This window comes from Chaetomium tenue (assembly GCF_020726465.1).
Source record: "Chaetomium tenue strain MPI-SDFR-AT-0079 chromosome Unknown F5144scaffold_3, whole genome shotgun sequence".
In the NCBI taxonomy this organism is placed as follows: Eukaryota; Fungi; Ascomycota; class Sordariomycetes; order Sordariales; family Chaetomiaceae; genus Chaetomium; species Chaetomium tenue.
In genome coordinates this window covers 4,411,916-4,435,836 of record NW_027117331.1, presented here as the reverse complement: position 1 = coordinate 4,435,836, position 23,921 = coordinate 4,411,916, and the positions used below count along the sequence as shown (strand labels likewise).

Sequence of the window (23,921 nt, the reverse complement as noted above, 5' to 3'; positions counted from 1 at the left end):
CTTGTCGGGGTTCCATGCTGGGCTCAGTTCGGTTGAGCTGTCAAGAAGGCCGTGGACAGCTGGCAGGGTACATTTGCCGGTCACAAGGGCCAATGGCAGAACACCATGACGCACGCGACAGGAACCGACTGGGGGTTTCTGCAGCAATGTGCTAGTCAGGCCCGGCCGGCACATGTCAACAAGCCCAGCAGCCAAATCAGGCTTCGCGCCCCGCCTTGCATCGAACAACAACCCAAGAGCCATACAGACCGCAGAACAGCTGCAAATCTTGTGGGAGAGCTTGCGAACCTACTTCTGCAAGCCTGAGCTCCGAACAGTCTTGAGGAGCAGCTTGGCAGCCTTACCGCTTTCCTCCAACAAATCTGAGAGCCAGCAATCCACTGGAACGCCAATCCGCCAAACTTTCCGTCTTTTCTTCGTCCCGCGCAACCCCCTGGCAACAAACGGAACAAGGTCGCCCTTGACTCTGTCTTCCTCCCTCCACCCGATCGCCAAAAGGCAACCTCAAACATTCGCGCCTTCTACACAAACAAAAAGCATACCACCTCCTGGAAGCAAGGGCCACCGATACCAGATCGCCTGCCTTCGTTCACCGCAAGAAACCCGCGCAACTGGACTTGGCGAACGTAGGTTGCCTGACCGTCTTCTTGTATGTCTCCCCCCTCTAGCAAAAGAAAAGCGCGCCGCCATCTGTCGGCTGTTATCGCTGTTCCGACCTCCCCGTTCCCGCAGCGATATGAATGGTCGTCGCCCGCGCTGTTGTTTACGGAATCTAATCAAGAAAACCGCGAGTTTAGGCCGCAAACGACACTCCGAGACCGCTCACCCCACCCGTCCGAAGCAAAAGCACCCCGGCTTTGGTACCGCTCAACGGACTCTCTTTTCTGCTCTCTGCAGATACAGGCCCAACATGGCCGAAGAAGAGGACTATAGTTCCTTGCCCCTCACCGACCGCTGGGTGCACAAGGTATGCTTGCGCTTGCATATTGTGCGGGACCCCACTGACGTCTCGTTCTTCTGTACTACAGGTGTGGAAAACCCGAAAGGCGGCATACGAAGCGGCGGCACAGTTGTTTGAGAAGACCCCCGACGAGGACGATCCGGTGTTTCGGCCATTTACGCAGGATCCGAGCCTGTGGAAGTCGGCAGCGGCCGATTCTAATGTTGCAGCACAACAAGAAGGACTGAATGCACTTTGCGCATTTCTCAAGTTTGGCGGTCGCGATGGGGCGCTCCGAGCCCGGCAGCACGCCGTTACACCAATCGCCGAAAAGTGCCTGTCCTCCACCAGAGCTGCCACCAAAGCTTCCGCGCTGGAGGCCTTGCTCCTCTTCATCGAAGTCGATGTTCCCGGGCCGGTAATCGAAGAAATCCTCCCGGTCCTCTCGAGCAAGCAACCCAAGGTCATCGCAGCGGCCCTCGCGTCCTTGACACAAATATACCACAATTACGGGTGCAAAGTCGCAGACCCAAAACCCGTGCTCAAGATCCTGCCCAAAGCCTTTGGTCATGCAGACAAGAATGTCCGAGCTGAAGCGACGAACCTGGCCGTCGAATTTTACCGATGGCTCCGCGATGCGATGAAACCCATGTTCTGGAACGATCTGAAGCCGACTCAGCAAGCCGATCTTGAGGCGCAATTCGAGAAGGTCAAGGCCGAGGGCATGCCCAAACAAGAGCGTCTTTTGAGGTCACAACAAGCGGAGAAAGAGCGTGCTCCGGTCGGCGGTGCGGATGATGAGTATGAGGAAGATGGCGGGGAAGCTGAGGAGGCAGGTGAGGTGGACGCGTTCGATCTCGCCGAGCCGCAGGACGTCATCAGCAAGATTCCGAAGGACTTCTTCGACAATCTTGCCTCATCGAAATGGAAGGAAAGGAAGGACGCAGTCGAAGCCCTGAACGCCATCGTCAACGTCCCGAGAATCAAGGATGCCGACTTTCACGAGGTCAACCGTTGTCTGGCCAAGTGCATGAAGGACGCCAACGTTGCAGTCGTCACGCAAGCAGCCATGTGCATCGAGTTCCTCGCCAAGGGTCTGCGGAAAGCTTACGCCAAATACCGCGCGACGGTGATGCTGCCCATCATCGAGAGGCTGAAGGAAAAGAAACAAACGGTGGCTGACGCCCTCGGTGCCGCCTTGGACGCCGTGTTTCTGTCGACAAATCTCACCGACTGTCTCGAGGACATCACAGCAAACCTTGTGCACAAGAACCCCCAGGTGAAGGAGGGGACGATGAAGTTCCTTGTGCGGTGTCTGAGGACAACACGGGATGTCCCCAGCAAACAAGAGATCACAGGGATCGTCGAGTCGGCCAAGAAGCTCCTTTCAGAGTCGAGCGAGGGACTCCGTTCTGGTGGTGCCGAAATCCTCGGGACTATCATGAAGATCATCGGCGACCGGGCCATGAACCCGCACTTGGAGGGGCTTGACGAGATCCGCAAAACAAAAGTCAAGGAATTCTGCGAGACCGCCGAGGTCAAGGCAAAGGAGAAGCCAAAGCCGCCGCCGCCTGCCGCTCGTGCGCCTCCTGCCGGAGGTCCCAAGAAAGCGCCAGGGGGTTTGAAGAAGGGCCCTGCCGGTGCGAAAAAGCCTGCTCCCGCGGCTGCACCCTCGGAACCGCCTCCGCCTGCCGCTGCGTCTCGTCCAGTGAGCAAGCTGGGCATGCCGAAGCCTGGTGCCCTCGGTGGTCTCAAAGCCCCCCAAAAGCGAACCCTGGGTGCTCCTGGCGCCGCTTCACCACGGCGGCCAGCCCCAGCCCCGTCACCCCCTCCGTTGGAAGAGGAGGAGGAGGAGCCCGTTTCACCTCCACCTGCAAAGCCCGCCTCACGCTTGGGCCTTGGCCGTGGGGGCCTTGCCGGCCGCTCCCTCGCCAAACCCGCGGCGCCTTCGATACCCGCTGCTCCCCCATCCCCAACACCCGCGTCGGGTTTCACAGCGATTGAGCGTGCAGAGCTTGAGGAACTTCGCGACGCGAACGAGCGGTTGCTGAAGGCGCTGGAAGACGCGCGGCACGACCGTTCCAAGTTGATGTCCGAAATCCAAGAGCTTAAGAACCAGAACGCCGGCCTCATCGAGGACCACACGCGAGACGTGCTCTCCATCAAGGCGAAGGAGACCCAACTCGTCAGGGCCCGCAGCGACGCTGACGCGGCAGAGCAGACCAACGACCGACTGCGGCGCGAACTCGACCGGCTTAAGCGGGCCTTGAATAAGGCTGAGGCCCTCAACGGTTCGGGGAGCCCCGGTTCACCCAGCGACCTGGGCTTCAGGACCATGAGCCCGACTCACGACGACATCTACCGCGATGCATCCAACACCAACCGAAGCCGCATGAGCATAGCGAGCACCTTCAGCGACGAGAAGGAGAACGGAGAGGGCATGCCTCCCCCGCGCACCAAGCTTAGCCCGGATCTTAGGTATACCGGCAGCAATGCGAGCAGCGGCCGTGGTAGCCCGGCAAGGGGGTTCAGGAGGGAGGTTAGCATGGAAGAGAAGGAACCCAGGGCTGCAGACACGGGGTACAACAGCTATAACGACCGTGCTGGCAGTAGGTCTGACAGCCGGATGGGCGGCCGAGAGACACCCACCAACCCTAACGCGCCGACATCTGGTATGGAGAGTTGGAAGCGAGCGGCTGAGGTGACGAGCCAGCTCAAGGCACGGATTGAGCTCATGAAGGTTTGTTCCTCCGACCCTCCCCACTTCTGACTCGTTGCTAACCTCGATACTAGGCAAAGCAAGCCAACGCGCGGCAGTAGCATAGCCATGCCACTGACAACGATATTCCCCCCGCTATCGAAGGAGGGGTCTCGGTCGGGGGGATGTTGCCTCCGCGGAAGGCCGACTGACTCGGCCGTTGCCGGGTGATTCCGATTCCTTACCGACGCGTTTTGGTTCGCATCATCGTCCTGCATTTCGAAGGCGTTGGTTTAGGCGGGAATCATACCCAGGTCATACCTGTCCTGATCTTATGTGCATGGCTTGCAGCCCTTTTTGGTAGCGAGGGTATCTGCGGGAGTAATTCGGGGGTTGGACCACATTTTATGGCGATTGTGTTGGGATGGTGTTTATTGATGTCGGCAGGATGCGCCGGGCATGCATGTTAGACTATGGATGACTTACCTCGCACTGAATCAAGTGTTCTCCTCTTCTGATGCATGGGACGTTGTTTCCTGGCTGCTGTGATGTCGCCGGCACGAGACTGTGTCTTCGCCCCGCCGTGTCCGGGGCTCGGATCCGTGGGCCTTCGGAAAACAGGGGCGGTTTGCAGCGGACACAACGAAGTCGCGATGAATCCCACTCCACAAGGACAATCCATTACCAACAGTTCCCAGCCGCCGCTACTCACAATTATTTAACCATAGCTTCGAACTCGAGTCTTTCGAAAGGAGCGCCGACCGAACGAACGTTAACGGCCATGTCTAACCCCCTACTGCGTACCTTTCGCAACTCAAATTAGCCCAGCGCGGTTAGTTCAGTGGTTAGAATTCTCGCTTCCCATCTTCTCTTGGAATAGCGAGTGACCCGGGTTCGAATCCCGGATTGCGCACACCTTTTTTTTCTTTTTCTCCATCCCGCATGAGCTTCCAGCTCTTTCCCTTTTTGGCTTCGGACTTTTGAGTGGACTCCCCAGGACCGCCTCCGAGGACACAACCATGCTTTTCCAATAATGGCCCAACTGACCTTTACGACTTGGAGTGTCCCCCTCAGTCGGATGTATCCGATAGCGATGTATTCCTGGAAGATGGATTTAAGCGACAAACATTATTCCCGTGACTCGGAACGTTACTAATTACCCCATTTGAGGCACGAACATCTCTTCAACCCCCCGTTCACTCCTCCTCACCACTCGTTGGCAGCCTAGTCTTGTCATTCGGAGTCGCGGGATACCAATTCTGCCCATATGTCGAGTTCAGCGTGACCGCGCCCACCGTCTCGCCCGACTCCAAGCGGATATACGTCTCCACCACCCGCTCCGCCAGCCCCTCCAACGACACAACCACCTGCCTCGCCCCGCGAATCCATCTCCCATACCCCCCATACCCCGAGTGCTGCCCAAAGCACAAATCCAACCCTTTCCCACCCTCACCCCCCTTCCCCTTCCCCTCTTCCTCCCCACCCTCCCACCGCGCACACCACGTCTCGCCATGATCATGCCCCGAAAACAGCGCCAACACCCCCGGCGCCTCCGCCAGCACCTCCAGAAACAGCGCATCCTGCCCGCCATACTCGCATCCCCCGTTGCCGTCGTCGGGCGTCCCGTCTGCGCACCACCCCTGTGCTTGCCGCGCCAGCGGCCCGTCGTCGTCGAGCCCCGGCTGCCGGTGCGGGTGGATGCCGCGGGCTTGGAGGGTGCGCGAGGCGGAGGGGGGGATGTGTACGAAGGCGAGGGCGGGGATAGTGGGGGTGTTGTGGGCGTGGGTGTGGGTGAGGGTGGTGGTGGTTTGGCGGAACCAGTTGACGACGCGGGCGTCGACCCAGTTGGGGAGGGGGATGAGGGCGTTGGTGGTGGTGTTGCGTTGCTGGTAGCGGAAGCCGCCGCGGCTGTCGAAGAACCAGAGGAGGAGTTTGGGTGCGCAGGGGGGGAGTGGTGAGGGGGGGTCGGAGGGGGTGCAGTCGGCTGGATAGACGGGCAGGTAGTAGTTGGATATGCCCACGTCGTCGCCGTCGGGGGAGGGGACCATTTGCGTGGTGCGGGAGTTGGCCCAGCGTTTCTCGCGGGCGAGGATGTGCGCGCCTGAGATGTTGAAGTGGTTGTCGTGGTTGCCGTAGGTGGATGCCCAGTTTAGGCCGCGCTCGGCGAAGGGGCGGACGATCTGGTCGACATAGTCGGTGCTGTTTTCGAGGAAGGTGTTGTCGCCGGTGATGAGGTCCCCGTTAAGCACGACGAGGTCGATGTCGGGCTCGGAATCTAGCACGGTGTTGATGACCTTGACGGATTGCAGGTCTTGCTCTGGGCCCCATGCATCCCACGCGTCTTGGAATTGAGGCCGAGGTCAGAATAGTGCGCCCATTAAACGCATGACATGCGACTCACTTTCTCCAAAGTGGAGGTCCTCAAAGATGGAGATGTGGAACGTGCCATCTGCGCGGAATCTGAGCGGGCTGAGGCCCTTGTGCCTTTGTGTTCCCGGCAACTGGCGCTGGTAATTAAGGTCGGGCTTCGCTGATGGTTTTGATAGAGCAAAAACCACAGTCAACAGAGCCGTGACGGCAAATGTGCTGTAAGTTGGATGAGCACCAAGGTCATGGCACTGTGTGTTTTGTTTACTAACACGTAACCCATGCGCAGCCACATTTCGCGTTTTCTTGTTGTTTTGGGGACTCGCGCGGGCGTGTTGGATTGCAGGGCTTGCATGGCGAGGAGACCGTTGCTTGATTGACCGGAGTCAACTGTGACTTTCAAGCTGCAATATTTACTCAAGATCTCGACCGCTCAACACAAGAAGCCCAAATCACGGAAGGTCCCATTGCGTGAGAACAATAGTGTCGACAATTTTCAAGAATTACCGTTGGATTGGCGAGAGAAGAACTGTGTCGGGTCATAAATCGAGCAGTTGCGAATTCCTGCGCGACTGGCAGGTCCGTGTCAGAAACCGTCCAAATATTCGGCGTTCCTGGCGCACGTGGCCTGGAAGAAACAATGCTAGGCGTCGGGGTTAACCCGCCTCTGGGAATAATGATGCCCTCGACCGAAGAAAGCAGGAGCCTGGCCCTGAATCAGGGCCCGGATGCGTGTTCTCTCCTGGACTCCATCATATCGCCAAATAGCCCGAATGTGTTGATGTCAATAGCATGTGGTTGAGGACGAAAAGCTGCGAGGCCTGGGATTCCTAGACTACCTAAGGTACCTAGCAGGGGTCGGGTTTCTGCCCCACCAAGATATTTTGAACCCTCCAGCTTCGAGCTAGAGGGCCGAGAGCAGCAAGTGCTCCGACGTCGTGCCTTAGTTTCCCGGTGTTGCATTTAGGATCACATCGGGCTCCGGGAGCTTACTTTGACCCGCCGTGGCTGATGAGACTGCCAGCTTCTCGGGAAAAAAAAAAAAAAAAAAAAAAAAGGGCGGGACACTGCGGGGCACTGCGGGGCACTTGGCGGGTTGGCTCAAACTGCCGAGCTGCGGGACGCTCAGCAACTTTCTTTTTATAGATTGGTGCTACCAAAGCACAACTTCACCGGAAGAAAGGATAGCCATGATCTTCAACATGATAACGGACCTACAACTTCCAACCGGGAGGCAGGCGGCTGTCCTCCGCTGCAAACGGCGTCCTCCCGGTAAGGACGGTGCCTGGAATGCCAGAAAAGGCGAGGAACTCCTCGGCCAACTTGAGAAGCATTCGGTCCGAGCCTGAAGGGGTATCAGTTCCAAAGAGCCGTGGCGCTTTTGTGCCTTTGGTCGGGATGGGGGTTGGGGAGAGAAGAAGAGGCGTCTCTTACCTTTGGCACCGATGATGGAAGCTGCCACGGGGGCGTATTCGGTGGTCTGGGAGATGGCGGACTCGTAGCGGTACTGCCCAACTGATCATATGTCAGCCTCTATGCTTCCCCAGGTAAATAGCTTATGAAAGCAACGTGTTATCAAGCAAAGTAACTTACTGCAGATGACGAGCTCCGGCAGTTCTGCGAAGCTCGGGCTGAATTCTTGGCCAAACCCGTAGTCCCGGCCCGCATTCGGAGTCCTGTTTTAGTACGGGGTGGATCAGTACATGAAAGTATTGGTAACATATCGTGATGATTAGTCTTACTCTTTCAGGGTGTCACGGTAACTCAGCTTCCACGTCCAGCGGTCTACCATAATGGCAGTAGACACCGTCTCTTCATCCACCGATAGATACTTCGACTGGAACCACTTTTTATATGCGTCCACCTGGTTCCACGCGCCCGCAACCTCTTCGGCGGTGATTGTCTTGACGTAGGGCTTGAGAGTATTCCGTTAGGATAAAGCAAAGAAAAAAAAAGAAAAAAAGAAGAAAAAAAGAAAAAAGCAAAGATCAGAAAAGAAAATAAAAGAAAGGAAAAGAAAAGAAAGGGAAAAAAAAGGAAAGGAAAAGAACTAAGGCCTCTTACCATCTGTTCTTGATCGCGGGAGGGAGGTAAGGGGCCTTTCCAAATTTTTCAGCATACTCCTCCGCCCACTTCGACTGGTATTCGTAACTGGCTGGGCCGTGGATTCGCTCGTATGTCTAAATAATGTTAGCAAGTATCACAAATCCATCCCCATACCTAGATAAAAGGTATACGCACACGCAAGAACTCCTCCTCGAACGTTTTACCGGTCCCCAGGGGATCGTCTTCTGTCCACTCCTTCTCAACGTTAACTATAGTCTTGTTAACACCCAGGAACTTCTCCAGCTTGGCAACGAACTCCTCAAGCATGTCCCTGACATGTGGGAGGTCCGGGCTTTCCAGCCAATCAGGGTTGTATATCAGCTTTTTGGGGAACTGTTGAGATCAGCAACTCATTCATTGTACAGACTGTGAGGGGAAATGGTGGCTTTCTTGTTACCAACCTTGGTGATAGTTGGGGCTGGAGCCTGGTTCGATAGCAGCTCTGCCCCCAGGTGCTGCATTTGGCGGATATCGCGGGCCATGAACCCAACAACATCGAAGCGGCTAGGTAGCGAATTATTTAGCTAACGAATACCAACACTCATATTGTAAAAGAACTTACGGAACAAGAGGGACAACCCCCTCGGTTGAGATGGCTCCATGGGAAGTGCGAAGACCGAAGATACCCTGGGCAGCTGCTGGAGCCCTGATGCTGGCGCTCGCTATACGTGATGTCAGCATCTATTCGGTGTCAAGCTACCAACCGAGTGAGGAAAATGGTCGGACTGACTATCAGTGCCGAGACTCGCATCCAACCAGTCGTACGCAGCAACAGCAGCTGCGCTCCCAGAACTACTGCCCTCAGGCACCAAGTAGCCGTCGCCCCTCGGATTGAAGGGACAGTGGTAATCAATCCAATCCGAAGGCGGGTACTCGCGGTCAGCGAAGGCTGTCATTTTCACTTTACCGACCAAGACTGCGCCTTTCACTAGCAGGTCTCTTAGGACCGGCGATGTTTCGGTAGCTGGTGCGCGAAACTTGAGGAATGACTTGTTGGATACGACGGTGTGGATGCCTTTGATATCAAAATTATCCTTAACGGCAATTCGCATACCGTTAAGCGGCTTGGTTGAACTCTTCGTAAAGTAGAGCCGGGAAGGGACGGCAACCACAAGAGGAGGACCAAAGGTCCCAGAGACCTGTAGGAGCGAGAACCTGTTGATCAATGCCTTAGTAAACGTTGTTATAATACAAATGTCGGGCAAAGCTTACGTCCCATTGTCTGATACCGTAGGTTGGAGAGGAGCGACAAACGCATCGACTTCATCGGGGAATAGTCTCCAGGCTTCTCGGAGCTCACTATCTCGTAAGAAGTAAGGCCCAGCGGGCAGCGCCTTTGCCTTCTTGATGCACATTCGAATGAGTGGAAGACGATCTTTCCCAAGTACTATCGACTCGCAAATCCGAGACGGTGTAGGTGTCTCTTCGCTTTGTTGCACGACCACAGTCGCGACAAATCCACGGCAGAAGACATCATCCTCCTCAGCAAAGCGGCGAATATGGCCAGCGAGTGCGACCTCACTGACTTGCCCATCCGGCACAAACGGAAGGACAATGACAGGTAGCATTACCGTGGGTTCCACGTAGTTGTGGTCGAATGTATACTATTACCGTCACAGTTAGTTAGGATGCGATGAAACTTGAAATTTGGGATTGATGAAAGCAAACTCGGGGTCTGGGGTACCTTGGAGGTTGGACCCAGTTGATAAAACCTTTCCTCAATTTCGACCACCTGAACAGGAGGTGGAGTGGCAGCAGTCTGCAGACTGTGCAGAGCCGAGAGGCTCTTCTCGGCTTTCATATTCTTGGAAATGAGGTTCGTGAGGAGGCAGCTCATTCAGCTCAGCATTGCGACCGTCGTGCCTTGGTAACACGCAAGGTTTTGGTTGTCGATGTTTCGACGACCAATAAGGTATTGGTTGTCGATGTTTCGATAATTGTCGATGTTTCCAAGGCTGTCGATGTTTCGACCGACCAATAAGGTATTGGTTGTCGATGTTTCGACCGACCAACAAGGTCTTGGTTGTCGATGTTTTGAAGGCTGTCGATATTTCGACCGACCAACGAGGTATGTCGGAATTGGTGGGTGGAACAAGGAGGTGAGATTGGTTGTGTCAGCGCGGTGGCTGGTGCCGGGGTCGGGTCCTCGGGGAGGGTCGATTGAAGTGAGGGAAGTTTGCAGAGCCAGGAAACGCGATGTACGCGGAGATTGATTGAGCAGGAATGTGTTACTTGTTGATGGTTGGGTGCGCTAGAGTGGACCGTTGTAGACCAGACTCCGGAGGCCATGGACACTAGAATCCGATGTCACCTCCCAGGAGAAGCAGACCAGCTTTTGCTGCGTAGGCGCCAAATCATGAAACAAGTAGAGTTGCCGGAATGACCAGAGGGGTGGGTCTAACCTGGTGACTACAGTCTCTGGCGTCCGCTGAAGGGTCCGGTCAGGGACTACCCTCTGGCTGTTTGCGATGCGCGATCCATAGACGATGATGACCTTGCCAAGGCGGATTTGATATCCCTTCATTACCAATAAGTTGCTCCATCATCTCATCCATGGCCTACATGTACCCAGCGGACACTAACGAGGCAAGGGCGCACGGGGGAGGACTTTGTCTTGCATCACAATCTGTTTCATGAGTGGTTTTACATCAGCAACCAACAACCACGCGAGGTCTGGTTGCTCAAGAACCAAGATTCATGCCGAGATGAAGGCATCGCATGCCGTGAGCTAGCCCTCCACCCCTTTTTGGTACCTGCCCCTTTATGAGGTTGCTCATCCCATTTACACACTTACAGAGTCCATTCATGCCGCTGTCCCAATCCCGCATGGGCCGCTCAATGAAGAGAAAATTGTCAATTTGTCTGAGAGTGCGGAGGTTAGCTGTCCTATTGATGTTTGCCGGATCAAGAATGCCGCAGTACAAAGGTGATGGGTACCTTAGATTTACTGAGCTGCTCGAGCTGCTCGGGCTCCCTGACGGCCTCACCACGGCCGATGTGGCATCAGGCAGCTCTGGCATAATGAGGTGCAGTTGCCGCGGGGTTGGATGGATGTTGATGAATGATTGCGCAGCGGGTGATGCTTTGAGCACAGGCCGGACAAGCCACAACCCTACGTCGGGCCGAGCGCTTCATCCCATGCATTCCCGGCCGTTCTGACTTCTAATAACGTCTTCAATGCGTGACCACGGACCACAAGCTCTGCTGAGTCAGCAATTTGGAGGTTAATTGGGTTCTCGTTTTCGCCCTTGTCACAAAACCGACAGCCCGATCCTGGTTTTCGTTGTTGTTTAAAGGGTGCGGTTTCTTGTCCTCAATTTTTTAGTTACCTTATGGGCAAGGTCTTTGGAGTTTGGCTCGCTGAGTCGTCCCACTTTCCCTGGTCACGGTGGGGGCCGAATTTTGCTGCTAGCCAGTTTATCCCATCTCCATTTTTGGCGACTTCAAACAGAAATTCCAGGTTGCCACTTCAATCATCCCGTTCCTTGTGGGCTCTGACGCACCTCCATCTTGCACCTTCCATCTTGCGCCCGCGTTTTACTCGGCAGCCAGGCCAGATCGGGCGATCAGCCAGTCTTGAACCAGGGTGTTCTGCGGGCACGGGGCTGAGCTTGGCCTTGCAACCCTTCGATTGGCTCACCGTTTCTGACGACGGGGGGCCATGCAAGGGCTGGCCGGCGCTGAATTGAAGCTTCGGTGTCGTTGCCAAGCTTGTCGGGGCGGCGCGGTTGTCGAGTTCAGACGCAACACGCATCCGCATCCGCCAGGCTGCGACTGTGCGAGTCGGCCGAACTGTGGGGATTACACCTCATGTTCGGCCACTCCTTTCAGAGATTCACACTCACACCAGGTAACCCCCCCGCAGTCCCGAGACTTTTTGTTCGCTTTTTTGGCGCCTTTGCATTCCCAACAGCGCGCCAATCCTCCGGTTCCCCCCAACGCTCCGTCCCGAAACCCGGAACTAGGGCCTATCCATGTGCAGCCCGACCTCGAAACTTGCTGTGTGTGCGCCAACAACCGCCGCTCGTTGCAGGTGTTGCTGCTGCTGCGCCATGCGGCCCGGCGCCTGAAAACCTCCAGCTTCGCTCTCCTTTGTTCGAGATACCCATCCGGCGTTCGCAGTTGCTGTTGGTGGTTTATTTCTTTTTTAGTGTATTAGTTACGGCTTGCTTTTTTTCAGGGCGCCCGCTGCCGCGATGGCCGCTGCCCCAGTACCTGCCCCGCACATGGATGCTTCAACATCCTGGTTACTGTTGGAAGACGAGACTACCGAGGCGCGCTTGTTGGTTCTGATCACCCAGGTCCTCGGTCTGAGCACAGGCGTAGCCCAGGTACACCATTCGTTTAGGGACTTGGGAGGAAACGAGCAGCATGCTGTCGCGCTGAGGAAGACTTGCATGGTTGCTGGAATGGACGTCAAGGTCAAAGATATCCTGCGCTGTTCGACCCTCGCCGAGCTGCAAACATGCATCACGCCCTGCGCGCCACAAAACCCACACTCGCGCTCCGAACCCGACGCCCCCGAGCCCGTCATGATCGCACCGCTAGAGATCCACCGAGCAAGCCGCATGTCGATAATGCCCGAGCCGAAAGATGGGCACCTCCGAAAATCGAGCCTGACCCGTTTGGACGCGGATCCCAGGCAGAGGACAGACATTGAGCATGCACTAGGGTCACAGCCAGAGGTTGGGAGGATAGCGGGAATACGACCGAAGGCGGGACTGCTTGATGGGAAGTTTGTTGCCCTGCTCACGCTGGCGAGCACGCAAACAACACAGGAAAACCCGAGCGCGGTCAACCTCATTCCCCAGTCACACGCTCTATTCGCCGGTACCCAAGTCGCCCGCCTCAAACGTGCCGCCGAGGCAGCCCTCACACCCGAAGCCATCCCGGATATCTGGATCGTTTTGGACGCAATGCCCCTTACCGAGGCCGGCGATGTCGACATGCGGCGGTTGCGAACCTGGGCCCAGAACATCAACGAGGATGTTTACCACCAAGCCCTGAGCTTGGAACACCAGGAGACGTTACAAAATCCAGAATCGGGCATGGAAAAGTCAATACAGAGGCTGGTTAGCAAGGTCTTGGATGTCCCCCAGGGCCAGATTGGCGTGAACTTCTCCTTCTCCCAGCTCGGCGGCGACGAGATGACCGCCATGGAGCTCGCCGCCAGGTGTAAACACGAGTCCATTTACATAAATCCGTCCGATGCTCTTGGGTCTATGACGCTTTCCGAACTCGCCGCTATTGCCGCGTCTCGGGGCGGCCTGGCGCATAAATGGGACGAGGAAACGTCTGACTGCTTCGATCTTTCGCCGATGCAGCATCTGTACTTCCAAACTGGCATGGGCGGCGATTTGAGGCGGAGACCGGCGCTTGACGGGAGCTACCGTTTCAACCAGAGCCTGCTCTTGCGGCTCAAGAAACTCTTCTCTTTTGAGGACATATCGGCCGCCATCGAGGCTGTTGTCGCCCATCACCCCATGCTCAGGTCTCGCTTTGGCCGGGGCTTGAATGGCTGGGTACAAAGAGTCCTTCCCGAGATCACCGGCTCCTACACATTGAGCCACACCTCAATCCGATCTGAGCGCGAGCTGGAAGACATCATCGAACGCACGCAAATGTCGATCAACGTCGAGACCGGGCCGATCTTCGCGGTTGACTACCTTACTACTAATGATGGGCAACAGTTAGTGTATGTCGCTGCGCACCACCTTGCTGTTGACCTCCCCTCCTGGCGCACCATAATTCACGACCTCGACGAACTCTTGGAAAACGGCAGCTTGCTGTCGCAAAGGTCCATGCCTTTTCACAAGTGGGTGGACCTCCAAAAAGCAGAGGCACTGGGCCCAAACCCTCAGGACCTCCTCCCCTTCGCCCTTCAGCCAGGTGATTATGCCTACTGGGGCCTCCAGGACACGCCGAATACGTACGGAGATGCGGCCGAGGCCAGCTTCTCGCTGAGCCAGGAACTTACCACCATTCTTCAAAGCTCGTGCAACCAGGTCTTCAAAACCGACTCTGTTGACGTCTACCTGGCCGCCCTCATGCTCTCCTTTGCTCAGACCTTTCACGACAGACCGGTGCCCGCCGTATGGAATCAGGAGCATGGTAGAGACCCGTGGAATCCGGATCTCGACATCTCCGAGACTGTCGGCTGGTTCACATCGCTCTGCCCGGTCAGCCTCAAAATAGATATCTCGGACGACTTCATCAAGGTGTTACGTCACCTCAAGGACACTCGGCGGTCGATCCCAGCGCGCGGTGCCCAGTACTTCGCCTCCAGATTTTATCACTATGATAAGGAGGATTTGGCAGCAAAAGACTGGCCGTTCGAGATCATCTTCAGCTATGCGGGCTCGTTACAGCATCTGGAGCGTGACAATGGAGTGATGGAGCAACTTCCGATCCCCGGCCGAACTCTCGCGTCAAGGACATCGGACATTGGGGCAAACGTGGGCCGGGTTGCGTTATTTGAGGTCAGCGCCATGGTTGACCAGGGGAGTGCCAAGGTCAAATTTCTCTACAACCGCTTCTCCAAGGACCAGGCCCGGATCACCCAATGGGTTCAGAATTACGAGCATCTCCTCTTCGAGGCTATCGGCAAGCTCAGGTATCACCCACAAGAGCTGACTCAAGCAGACGTTCCCCACCTCGATGTGACATACGAGGGCCTCGACAAGTTCAACAAAGATCGCGTCGCCACTCTCAAGCTCGCCAGCGTCCGAGATGTCGAGACAATTTACCCAGTTACCGCCGTCCAGCAAAGCATTTTGATCAGCCAGGCGCAGCGGCCGGACGCGTGCTACCTACACGCCATCTACGAGTTTGCGTCCCCAACTGGTGATCCCATTGACATCTCAAGGATATGCACCGCGTGGCAGCAGGTCACCATGAGGCATGCGGCACTGAGGACCATCTTCACCGAGAGTGTCACCGAGACGGGCCTTTGGGACAAGGTCATCCTCCGCCGGACCTCACCCGAGATGTTGTTCATCGACACAGCCCCCGCCGAGGACCCTGTGTATGAGCTCAGCAACCTGCCGAACTTGCGGCCAACGGAAAGCAAGCCGCTGCACAGGCTCACTGTCTGCAAGGCCCCTACCAGGACACTCGTGAAGTTAGATATTAGTACAGCACTATGCGATGTGGGTTCCGATCCGGCTTTCCGGGTGTTTATCTAGCTGACATGTGGTAGTCCCTGAGCATCCACGTCCTTCTCCACGACTTGCGTCGAGCTTATGCCACAGAACGGGCCATTACCGAGGCCGACCAGTTCTCGTACCCGCATTATCTTTACTTCCTGAAGACCGCCCGGCAAGAAGGCAGCCTCGTCTTTTGGCGCGAGAAGCTGGCAGGCGTCCCCCCTTGCCTTTTCCCCCGCCTCACCATACTCCCCGGCGAACTCGGGTTTGTAAACACGTGTGTTGAACTTGACATCACCTCGTACCAGCTATCCGGATTTACCCGCACACAGAAGACGACAGTCGATGCAATTCTCCGGCTAGCATGGGGCCTCATCCTGCGGTGCTTTACCGGCTCCAACCAGGTCTGCTTCGGTTTCCAGACAGTGGGCCGGGACGACTCAATATTGGGAATGAGGCATGCCGTGGGCTCCTTTTCGAACACCATAGCGTGTGCATACGAATTGGCGACGTACAGTCCAGTGGCTGCAGCGCTGCAGATGGTCGAAGAACAACTCCTCACCTGTCTCCCCCATCAGCACTTCACATTGGCCGAGTTACAGCATGGCATGGGGATGAAGGGCGGAGATCGCCTTTTTAATTCCTGTTTGACATTCACCGAAGAGCCAGCGGGGCTGAACAGCAAATTCACCACGCGGACGACTTCCGAGCTCAAACCCATCTCGTTGCAGCAGACCTTTGACGTGGACATCGTGGTCAACACACGCTTCACAGCCGGAAAGCTGACAGTAGACATTGGGCAACGCGTGATGTCTCCGGAGCAGTCTGTCAACGTGGCGAATACCTTTGGCAGAGCCATCCGCGCTATCTTGGCGTCCCCCAGTACCTCTGTCGGCCTGGTTGACCTGTTTAGTGACAGGGATTTCGCCCAGATACTCGCCTGGGAGGCTGAGTCGCCGCCTGAGGTGGAGGAGCAGGCGCAGAATGTGGTCCATGACTTGGTTTCACGGCAGGCCACCATACAGCCGTCATCGCAAGCCATTTGCTCATGGGACGGCTCCCTTACCTACCTCCAGCTTGAAGAGGAGGCGACCAGGCTCGCCCATCATCTCGTCGACGCCGGTGTCGGCCCCCACTCTGTTGTGCCAGTCGTGATGGACAAGTGCAAACTCGCGCCCGTGGCCATGGTCGCTGTGCTGAAGTGAGTGCCCTGAATCCACGGCACGCCTCCCTCAACTTACTAACCTTTTAGGTCTGGTGCCGCGTTCGTCCCGGTCGACTCGCTGGAGCTTGGCATGATCCAACCCATCTTTGAGCGCCTCAATTCCAGGATCGCGATCTCATCGGAACTTGCCGCCCCAGTTCTCAGCAATCTCTTTGACCGGGTGGTCGTCTTGACCGACGACTTGATGAACGTCCTGCCGCGAGGCGAAGGGCCGCTAACTTCGATGGCCGCCCCAAGTGATCCAGCCTGCATCCTCTTTGTGCCGATATCGTCGACCGATGCCCGGGGAGTGACCTTCAGCCACGCAGCATTATCCACGTCTCTCATGGGGCAAGGGCCGGCCGCACGGATATCGCCCCTTAGCCGCGTGATGCAGCTCTCATCGTTCAACGTCGACATCTGCATCACGGAGATCTTCACCACACTCGCGTACGGCGGCTGCGTCTGTGTGCCTTCCGCGGCGGAGAGGCTGCAAGACTTCAGCGCTGCCGCCAACAGGATGCAAGTCAACTGGTCTTACATGACACCACTCCTGTCTAGAAAGGTGGACCCAACGCTTCTGCCGTCTCTCAAAGTCGTTTGCTTCCGTACTAGGGGGCTCGACGACGACACGTACAACATTTGGCACGGGAAAGCAAACGTTGTCCTGGCGTATGGATCGCAAGATGTATGCCCCTTGGGTATCGCTTTCCTCGAGGCGCTCGGCCCTCAGCATCTGAAGAGTATCGGGCGGCCTTTCGCCGGAAATTTCCTGATCGTCAACCCGGAAGACCACAAGAAACGCGTGCCGGTCGGGGCGGTCGGGGAATTGGTGGTCGAGGGCCCGACACTGGGATTCTCGTATCCCAACCGGGAGTCGACCATGACCCCCTTGTCACCGCTCGGACCTGCTTCTGCGGGCAAAGCACGGTATCTGAAGACCGGACATCGTGCGCGGTACACCGAGAAGGGACTTATGGAATTCATCTCGAGCAAGCGGGACGACATCGACAAGGATGGTAAAGTTCTCAACCTCACGGAGATCGAGCAGTACCTGCGCCGTTGTCTCGGACAAGGAGTTGATGTTGTTGTCGAGACCGTCATATTTCGGGGGCCGGCGAAGAACGACACCATTCTCACCGCTTTCATCGAGCTCGGCGACCGTTTCGGCAGCGATGAGATCCTCACATCACTGAGTTCAACAACCAGGGAGCAGCTTGCACTGGCGAAGCAACTAGTTACAATGGGGCTGAAAAACACGTTACCGCCGTCCATGATCCCTTCGGCTTTTGTCCCGGTCAAACACCTTCCCATCACCCCTTCACTCAAGGTCAACCGCCGACGGCTGCAGAAGATGATCGCCAGCCTAACCAAGGAGGATCTTGTGGGCTTGGCCAGCGTGCCGAATAAACCTAGCTTCCAGCATCTCAAACCGTTGCCGTTGACACAAGGCGAGGAGAAGATGAGGGCTATCTGGGCACGGGTCCTGGGTGTCGAGGAGGCCAAGATCTCGGCCGTGGACAGCTTTTTCAGTGTCGGCGGAGACGATATCGTAGCCGCACAGTTGGTCGCGGTGTGCAAGCAACAGGATATTGCTCTCTCTATCGCCGACGTGCTTCGCAATGCGACGTTGACAGAGCTCAGTCAGGCCATTGTCACCGTGGACTCGCCACAGATTATGCAAGAGGCCTCTCCTGCTCCTCCTCCAACCACCTCCCCGTCACCGGTGCCGCTGAACCCGAACGCGATCAAGGAGGTCTTCATCGAGAAGGTAATTGCCCCGGGGGTGGGTGTCGATGCAAGCGTCATTGCCGACGCAGCCGAGGCCTCCTCGGCACAGATTCGGTACATTGAGACCGGCATGCTTCGGGGACGCACGAACATCAACTATCTCATCTTCAATTTCACCGGGGCTGTTGACTCGAAGAAGCTGGAGGAGGCTTGCAAGACGCTGGCAACGATACACCCGATCCTACGCACGGCATTTGTCCCTCACAACCGCCGGGTGTATCAGGCGGTCATCAAGTCCAGCGGCATCGAGTTTCGGCGACACTACTGCCCGACATGGCGGCTGGCCAACATGCTGGACAAGGTGATTAAGAAGGACCAAAGCACGGCCGTCGGGTTCGAGAACCCGGTCACCAAGTTCATGTTTCTGGACGGCAGCAAGCAGTCAATCCTCATCTTGCGGCTGTCCAAGGCGCAATACGATGATCTATCCGTTGCATTGCTGGTCAAGGACCTCAAGAGGTTGTACGACGGCTCTCAAAAGCCACCTCGCCGGCCGACCTTCTGCGACTTTATGCGGAACGCACAAACCGCCAATTCCCACGGGGCCGAAGAATACTGGCGCGCCTTGCTCGAGGGTTCTCAGGTAACCCAGGTTGTCGCCCATGTGCAGCCTTACGACATGTCCACCAACATCCAGACGGTTCGAAACCCCGCGCTGTCGCTGGGCTCACTCTCCAGCCTTGGGATATCCTTCGAGACGGTCCTCAAGGCCGCTTGGGCCATGGTCATTGCGAATCTCTCAGCATCTTCCGACGTCGTCTTCGGGGAGCTCATCGACGGCCGCCATGTCAGGCTTCCTGGAGGCCATTCCGTCGCCGGCGTAATGGGGCCTACCATCAACGCTACGCCCGTCCGAGTTCAGTTCCCGGATACTCCGCTGACGCCGTTGAACTTGCTGCAGTACATCCATGCACAACGCATGTCGGGCATCCCGTTTGAGAATCTCGGATCGTTGGCCATCGTGGAGAAATGCACGCCCTGGCCGTACTGGACTCGATTCAGCACATTAGTGCAGCACCAGTACGAAGACACCGCCATCAACCCGTCGGAGCCCAAGTCATTCCACCTTGGCGCCGCCTCCTGCAAGTTCACCATCCACGAGTCCAAGGCCCAGGACATGCCCGACTTGTTTGTGAAGTCTCTTGTGCGCCCGACAAACCGTGTCGAAATCTCCATCTCGTTCTGCGCCGACCGTCTTACCGAAAAGTTTGCTGAACACGCACTCCGCATGTTGTGTTCGACCATCAGCCTCCTAACCAGCGTCAGCATCACTCAGCCCGTTATCCCGTGCGGCTATCAGTACCGGAGCATGGTGAAGAGGATTCCGCTGCCGCCTAAGCCTACCGCGAGCGAGGACCCGGAGACGGACAGCATCATGAACACTCTGAGCAAGGAGCAGGTGGAGGCCGTCCAGATGGTTATTCGGGACACTTGGACTTCAATCCTCAACCCCAGTGCGCTTGGCGTGCCCGAGGCACAAATCCACAACGCGGCATTCTTTGATCTGTGGGGAAGTCTCATTCCGGCATCTCAGATCATGCGGCGTCTGAACGCCGAGCTTCCCCGGGTCAACCTGCCGGGGGCCGACGCCAACCTTCAAATTGCCATGGAAGAGATCGTCGAGAACCCAACCATGCTAAAACAGTTTGAGCTTATCGCCTCCAAGCTCAAACCCCAGCCCACCAAGGAGGCACAAAAGAGTAAGGAGAAGGAAAAGGAGAAGGAAGTAGACAAAAGAAGCGGCGGTACCGGACCAGCGGGTCAGGGCCACAAGAGGAGACCGAGCATGAACGCTGGAGCGCCATCTCCCTCATTCGGTAGCCGCCTTCGCCGCTTTGCCAGCACTGTCGCCCGAACTACCTCCCCGCCAACCAACAACAATAATGTCACGGCTGCCGTCATCAAACACCCCGCCAACTTCCAACCGCCACCGACCCCGACCTCCCCCGTCGCCATCGGCCTCGCCTCCGCCATGGTCGCCGACCTCCCTCCCCTCTCTCCCCGAGTAATCCCCAGCCCCAACATGCCAGGCGTCATCACCCCACGCAGCACCCCCAAAATCCCAAGCGGCTCCAGCCCGGGCCTAACCGTCCCCAACGCCGCACCCCAGCTCCCCAGCCTCCCCGCCTTCGACCCCATCGCCGAAGAAGCCGAGCCACCCTACGACGACTACAGCAGCAGCAGCAACAACAACACGCGCGGCACCAACCAACCCCCCGTCTTCCGCCAAAGCCAAAGCCACACCACACCCCCGCAGGCCCACGGCATCGGCATCTTCCTCTCCGGCGAGCCCGACAGCATGACCGAGGGCAGCAGCGCCAGCAGCACCAACGCCAGCACCGAGATGACCCTGGCCATGGCCATGAGCCTAAGCGGCGGCCACGCCGGCAACGCCAACATCATGATGATGAACGCCGCCCCCGGCAGCGCGCCCACACGGACGGAGATCAAGAATACTGACCTCGAGCGTGACGCGCCCAAGGATACGGGCACGCGCGGTACGGATCGCGATCGCGATCGGGATACCCTCGGCCCGCTGCCGGGGAATATCGCTGCCGCGTATGTCGGCAAGGCGCCCGTGAATATGCGCGTCGTGCTGCCGCCGCCGGGGGGGACGGGGTTGAGAGCTGCGGCTGGGAGTGGCGCCGCCGGGAGTGGTGGTGGTGTGTCGGGTGGGCAGCAGGAGGCGATGGACGATCTGGTCAGTCCGCTGAGTGCGGTTACGCTTACGCCGGGCAGTGCGGGAAGGAATGTCAGTGGCATGCATTCGTATCAGCAGCAGGGGCATGGTGGGGGTGGGTATGGGCAGGGGGGCACGCCGGCGAGTGCGGGGCCGGTGTCGGCGATTTCGAGTCCCGGGACGCCGGGGAGGAGGGGTTAGGGGGTTGAGGGTTGATGTTTTGGTTGCGGGGTGGGTGGGTGTGATGATTGTGATGAGTGAATGTTGTTTTGGATGTTGTTTTGGATGTGAGTTGGGGGTGGATTTAGAAAGTGATTTTTGGAGGGCGTTCAATGTTGGCATTTTGGGACTTGTTAGCTGTGAGGTTTTATTGTTGCTTGTACATACCTGGGCTGGGACGTTTTGATGATACCGTTTTCAGCACGGCGTTTACTGATACGAGAGGAGCTGGGATATTGGTTTTAATGTTTTCTGTTATCCACGACAAAAATTCCTATTGGTACCGGATGTACATACATACGTGACTCGGTGACCTCTTTCTACAGACCCGGTATCCTTTGACGGGACCTACCCATCATCATGTCAACGGTCCAGGTGATGAGACTTGTCAAGCGTGTACACACAGATGGCCTTGTTTTGCAAAACCTATCAGTGCTACGAGTAGAATGCATCGGCTGCGTATTCTTGCATGGTTTCGCGGCTCGACTATCGGGGTTTGGGGAGCACGGGAGGCGCATATGAAAGACGTGCCACGGAATCACTACTGCTTGTTGAAGCAACAGGCAATGATGTAACTGATTTCATCGTTAGGGAACGTCTGTTCCACTTCCGTCAAGCTTCTCAACGGCAATGGAAGCATCGGCCGGCTGGTAGACGGCTTGACCAAGCACAAAAAGTATCGGATAAATCCGTCACGAATGAGCGTGCATGGAGACGCGGTTGGCTATTCGCTATCAAAAGAATGAAGAGGCATTGACCCGTCATCCTCACGAATGCCAGGAAATGCAATAGGGAAGCCAGCCTGATACCCTGAGTGTTTCCAGTCGAGTACGAAACTTAACTCCCCTTCTCTGTATGCGAAAGTATTCCCCTCCCTCTAAACACATCACAACAGAAGCGCAACTTCTTACAAGCCGTTTAGCTTTCTCTTGGTGAAGACCTCCCCTTCAGGGATGTCCGGCTCGTGGGCCCAGATGAGCTGGTCGATAGCGCCCCCTGTGGTGGCGATGAATTTGATCTGGTAGAAGTTGGCGTCCATGACGGTAAACCGTGCTCGCCGGACATCTTCATTGTAATGGATATGCCAATGGAATGTATCCGAGTCAAGGTGATGGAGTGCGTATGCTTCGCTCAGGAGACCTTGGAACAACAAGGACAGTTTCCCTTCCTCAAACTTGATTTGTAGGCAAAGGTTGCCAATCGAGTTGTAGTAGTGCCCCCCATAGCCTTCGAAAGGCCTGCTTGTTGGAGTTCCGCTGTTCTTGAGCGCTTCGAGTTCGAGCCCAACTTCCTTGCAGTACTGAATATGAGCCTCCGCGCTCTCTTTCGCGAGTTTCACAGAATCAGCACCCCCTTCCGTTTCGAATATGCTTTCTATGAGCAGTTGTCCGATCCAGTCCACTGCATCGTTCAGGGGAAGCGAGTTGCTGAGGACGACCAAAGTGGTCCCAGTCTCGGAAAATAGGAAAGCAGCAGAAGTAAAACCTGGCATGCTCCCTTGGTGGTGCAGCACGAGCCGAGACTTAGAGCCCGCCTTTGACGTCGGCATCTCGGAGACGAACATTCCATTCAAACCAGTGGCCCCTAAAGGTCCGGGAAGTTGGGTGCGGGCCCAGCCGAGTGCGTACGTGTTTTCGCGCGGTGTCGCGTTCGAAATGGGCATGTGGCCCGTCATGATGGTCTGTAGTTGCTTGAAGGGCGATTGCGGCGCGGATGAAGCGTTCTCGGCAAATTGATGCTTGGTTGCGAGGAGCAGGTTCTCGTATACCTTCAAGAGGTCCTTGACACAACTGCGAAGCCCACCCGCCGATCCCATGAGGGTCCCGTCTTGAATTTCCGGCCGCGGAACATGCCATGGTGTCTTGTCGTCTAATGGCATATATGCTTCGGCCATGTTGGAAGGGTTGCTGCAATTCGCATCGATGATGGTGCGATCCAAGACCAGTGGCTCTAGAATCTCTCGCCAGACAGAGAGCCATAGCTCTTCCCCGCAGCCCTTTCTATGACCTCACCGGCCAGGCAATAGCCCCAGTTGTTGTATTGATACTAGGACCGGAATGAGGACCGGAATGGCTTGACTTGCTCCAGGTAGCCGCAAGTTCGAATGGTGTCCTCTTTTGGAATGAGCAAGCGATTTGAGCCCTGGAGCCAGATGTCGAGTTTCTGGGCCCATCCAGTCCGATGGTAGAGAAGATCAAGGAGGGTCAGTTCCGCTCCAGTCGTCGGGCTTCCCGGCGTCTCAAACTCCGGCAGTATCTCCCGCACGGGGGTCGTCCAGTCGAGCTGCCCTTTTTCCACCAGGATCCCCACCATGGCAGCTGTGAAGAACTTGGTAAGAGATCCGAGATGGTAAATTGTCTCTTCGTTCGGAGGCAACTTCTCCAGGACGTTACGGAAGCCGAAATTCCCAAAATAATTCTCGCCGGCATGAGAAATGCCGTAGGAGAGCCCAGCGACCCCCGAGGCCTCGCAGATCTCCAGGATAGTCGGCTCCACGGCGGCCAAAATGGAAGAGAGCGCCATTGTTGTAGTTGGGGATTGCGAAAACAGAAAAGAAAGATCCTGAGATAGGGAATTTAAGATTGGTTTTGAAAGGCGCGGTTCTGAAGATGTCAATTGGGAAGGCCGGGGGCAAGTCGCCTCACAAAGCGCGTGTTCGGGTCGAGGGCGGCGTGACTAAATCCAGATTTATGTACCTACCTACACAGTGCATTTGCCTCGGCTCCAAGCCAACACAGTTTTCACGCGATAGTCAAGTCTCGAAACGAGGG

At 56.5% G+C, this 23,921-nt stretch overlaps 5 protein-coding genes and 1 non-coding gene across 6 annotated transcripts; 3 read left to right on the top strand and 3 right to left on the bottom strand.

The window, feature by feature from the left end:
* Positions 1-910: 910 nt before the first annotated feature.
* Positions 911-4,007, top strand: F5144DRAFT_647232 (armadillo-type protein; the record flags this gene model as incomplete). Its single annotated transcript, XM_066792910.1, has 4 exons — positions 911-967; positions 1,029-1,403; positions 1,521-3,680; positions 3,734-4,007. 4 exons carry the CDS (start codon positions 911-913, stop codon positions 3,758-3,760), a joined length of 2,619 nt encoding a protein of 872 aa, XP_066645499.1. The 3' UTR covers positions 3,761-4,007.
* Positions 4,008-4,465: 458 nt separating this feature from the next.
* F5144DRAFT_t75 lies at positions 4,466-4,551 on the top strand. Its single transcript has one exon. It is a non-coding gene; the product is annotated as a tRNA-Gly (tRNA).
* A 202-nt stretch (positions 4,552-4,753) lies between these two features.
* On the bottom strand, positions 4,754-6,541 carry F5144DRAFT_209150 (Metallo-dependent phosphatase-like protein). The gene is made up of 3 exons (XM_066783003.1): positions 6,278-6,541; positions 6,040-6,224; positions 4,754-5,979 (listed from the first exon to the last, which is right to left on the bottom strand). The coding sequence occupies exons 1-3, from the start codon at positions 6,358-6,360 to the stop codon at positions 4,835-4,837; spliced, it is 1,413 nt and encodes a 470-aa protein (XP_066645498.1). The 5' UTR covers positions 6,361-6,541; the 3' UTR covers positions 4,754-4,834.
* A 678-nt stretch (positions 6,542-7,219) lies between these two features.
* On the bottom strand, positions 7,220-9,007 carry F5144DRAFT_487713 (uncharacterized protein; the record flags this gene model as incomplete). The annotated part of the gene is made up of 8 exons (XM_066785624.1): positions 7,220-7,350; positions 7,440-7,512; positions 7,599-7,681; positions 7,838-7,920; positions 8,127-8,185; positions 8,247-8,382; positions 8,674-8,773; positions 8,842-9,007. The coding sequence occupies 8 exons, from the start codon at positions 9,005-9,007 to the stop codon at positions 7,220-7,222; spliced, it is 831 nt and encodes a 276-aa protein (XP_066645497.1).
* A 3,300-nt stretch (positions 9,008-12,307) lies between these two features.
* Positions 12,308-21,132, top strand: F5144DRAFT_487196 (uncharacterized protein; the record flags this gene model as incomplete). Its single annotated transcript, XM_066785594.1, has 3 exons — positions 12,308-15,259; positions 15,310-16,457; positions 16,509-21,132. 3 exons carry the CDS (start codon positions 12,308-12,310, stop codon positions 21,130-21,132), a joined length of 8,724 nt encoding a protein of 2,907 aa, XP_066645496.1.
* Positions 21,133-22,015: 883 nt separating this feature from the next.
* Positions 22,016-23,761, bottom strand: F5144DRAFT_647225 (putative D-aminoacylase). The gene is made up of 3 exons (XM_066792909.1): positions 23,230-23,761; positions 23,120-23,196; positions 22,016-23,057 (listed from the first exon to the last, which is right to left on the bottom strand). Exons 1-3 carry the CDS (start codon positions 23,671-23,673, stop codon positions 22,058-22,060), a joined length of 1,521 nt encoding a protein of 506 aa, XP_066645495.1. The 5' UTR covers positions 23,674-23,761; the 3' UTR covers positions 22,016-22,057.
* Positions 23,762-23,921: the final 160 nt, after the last annotated feature.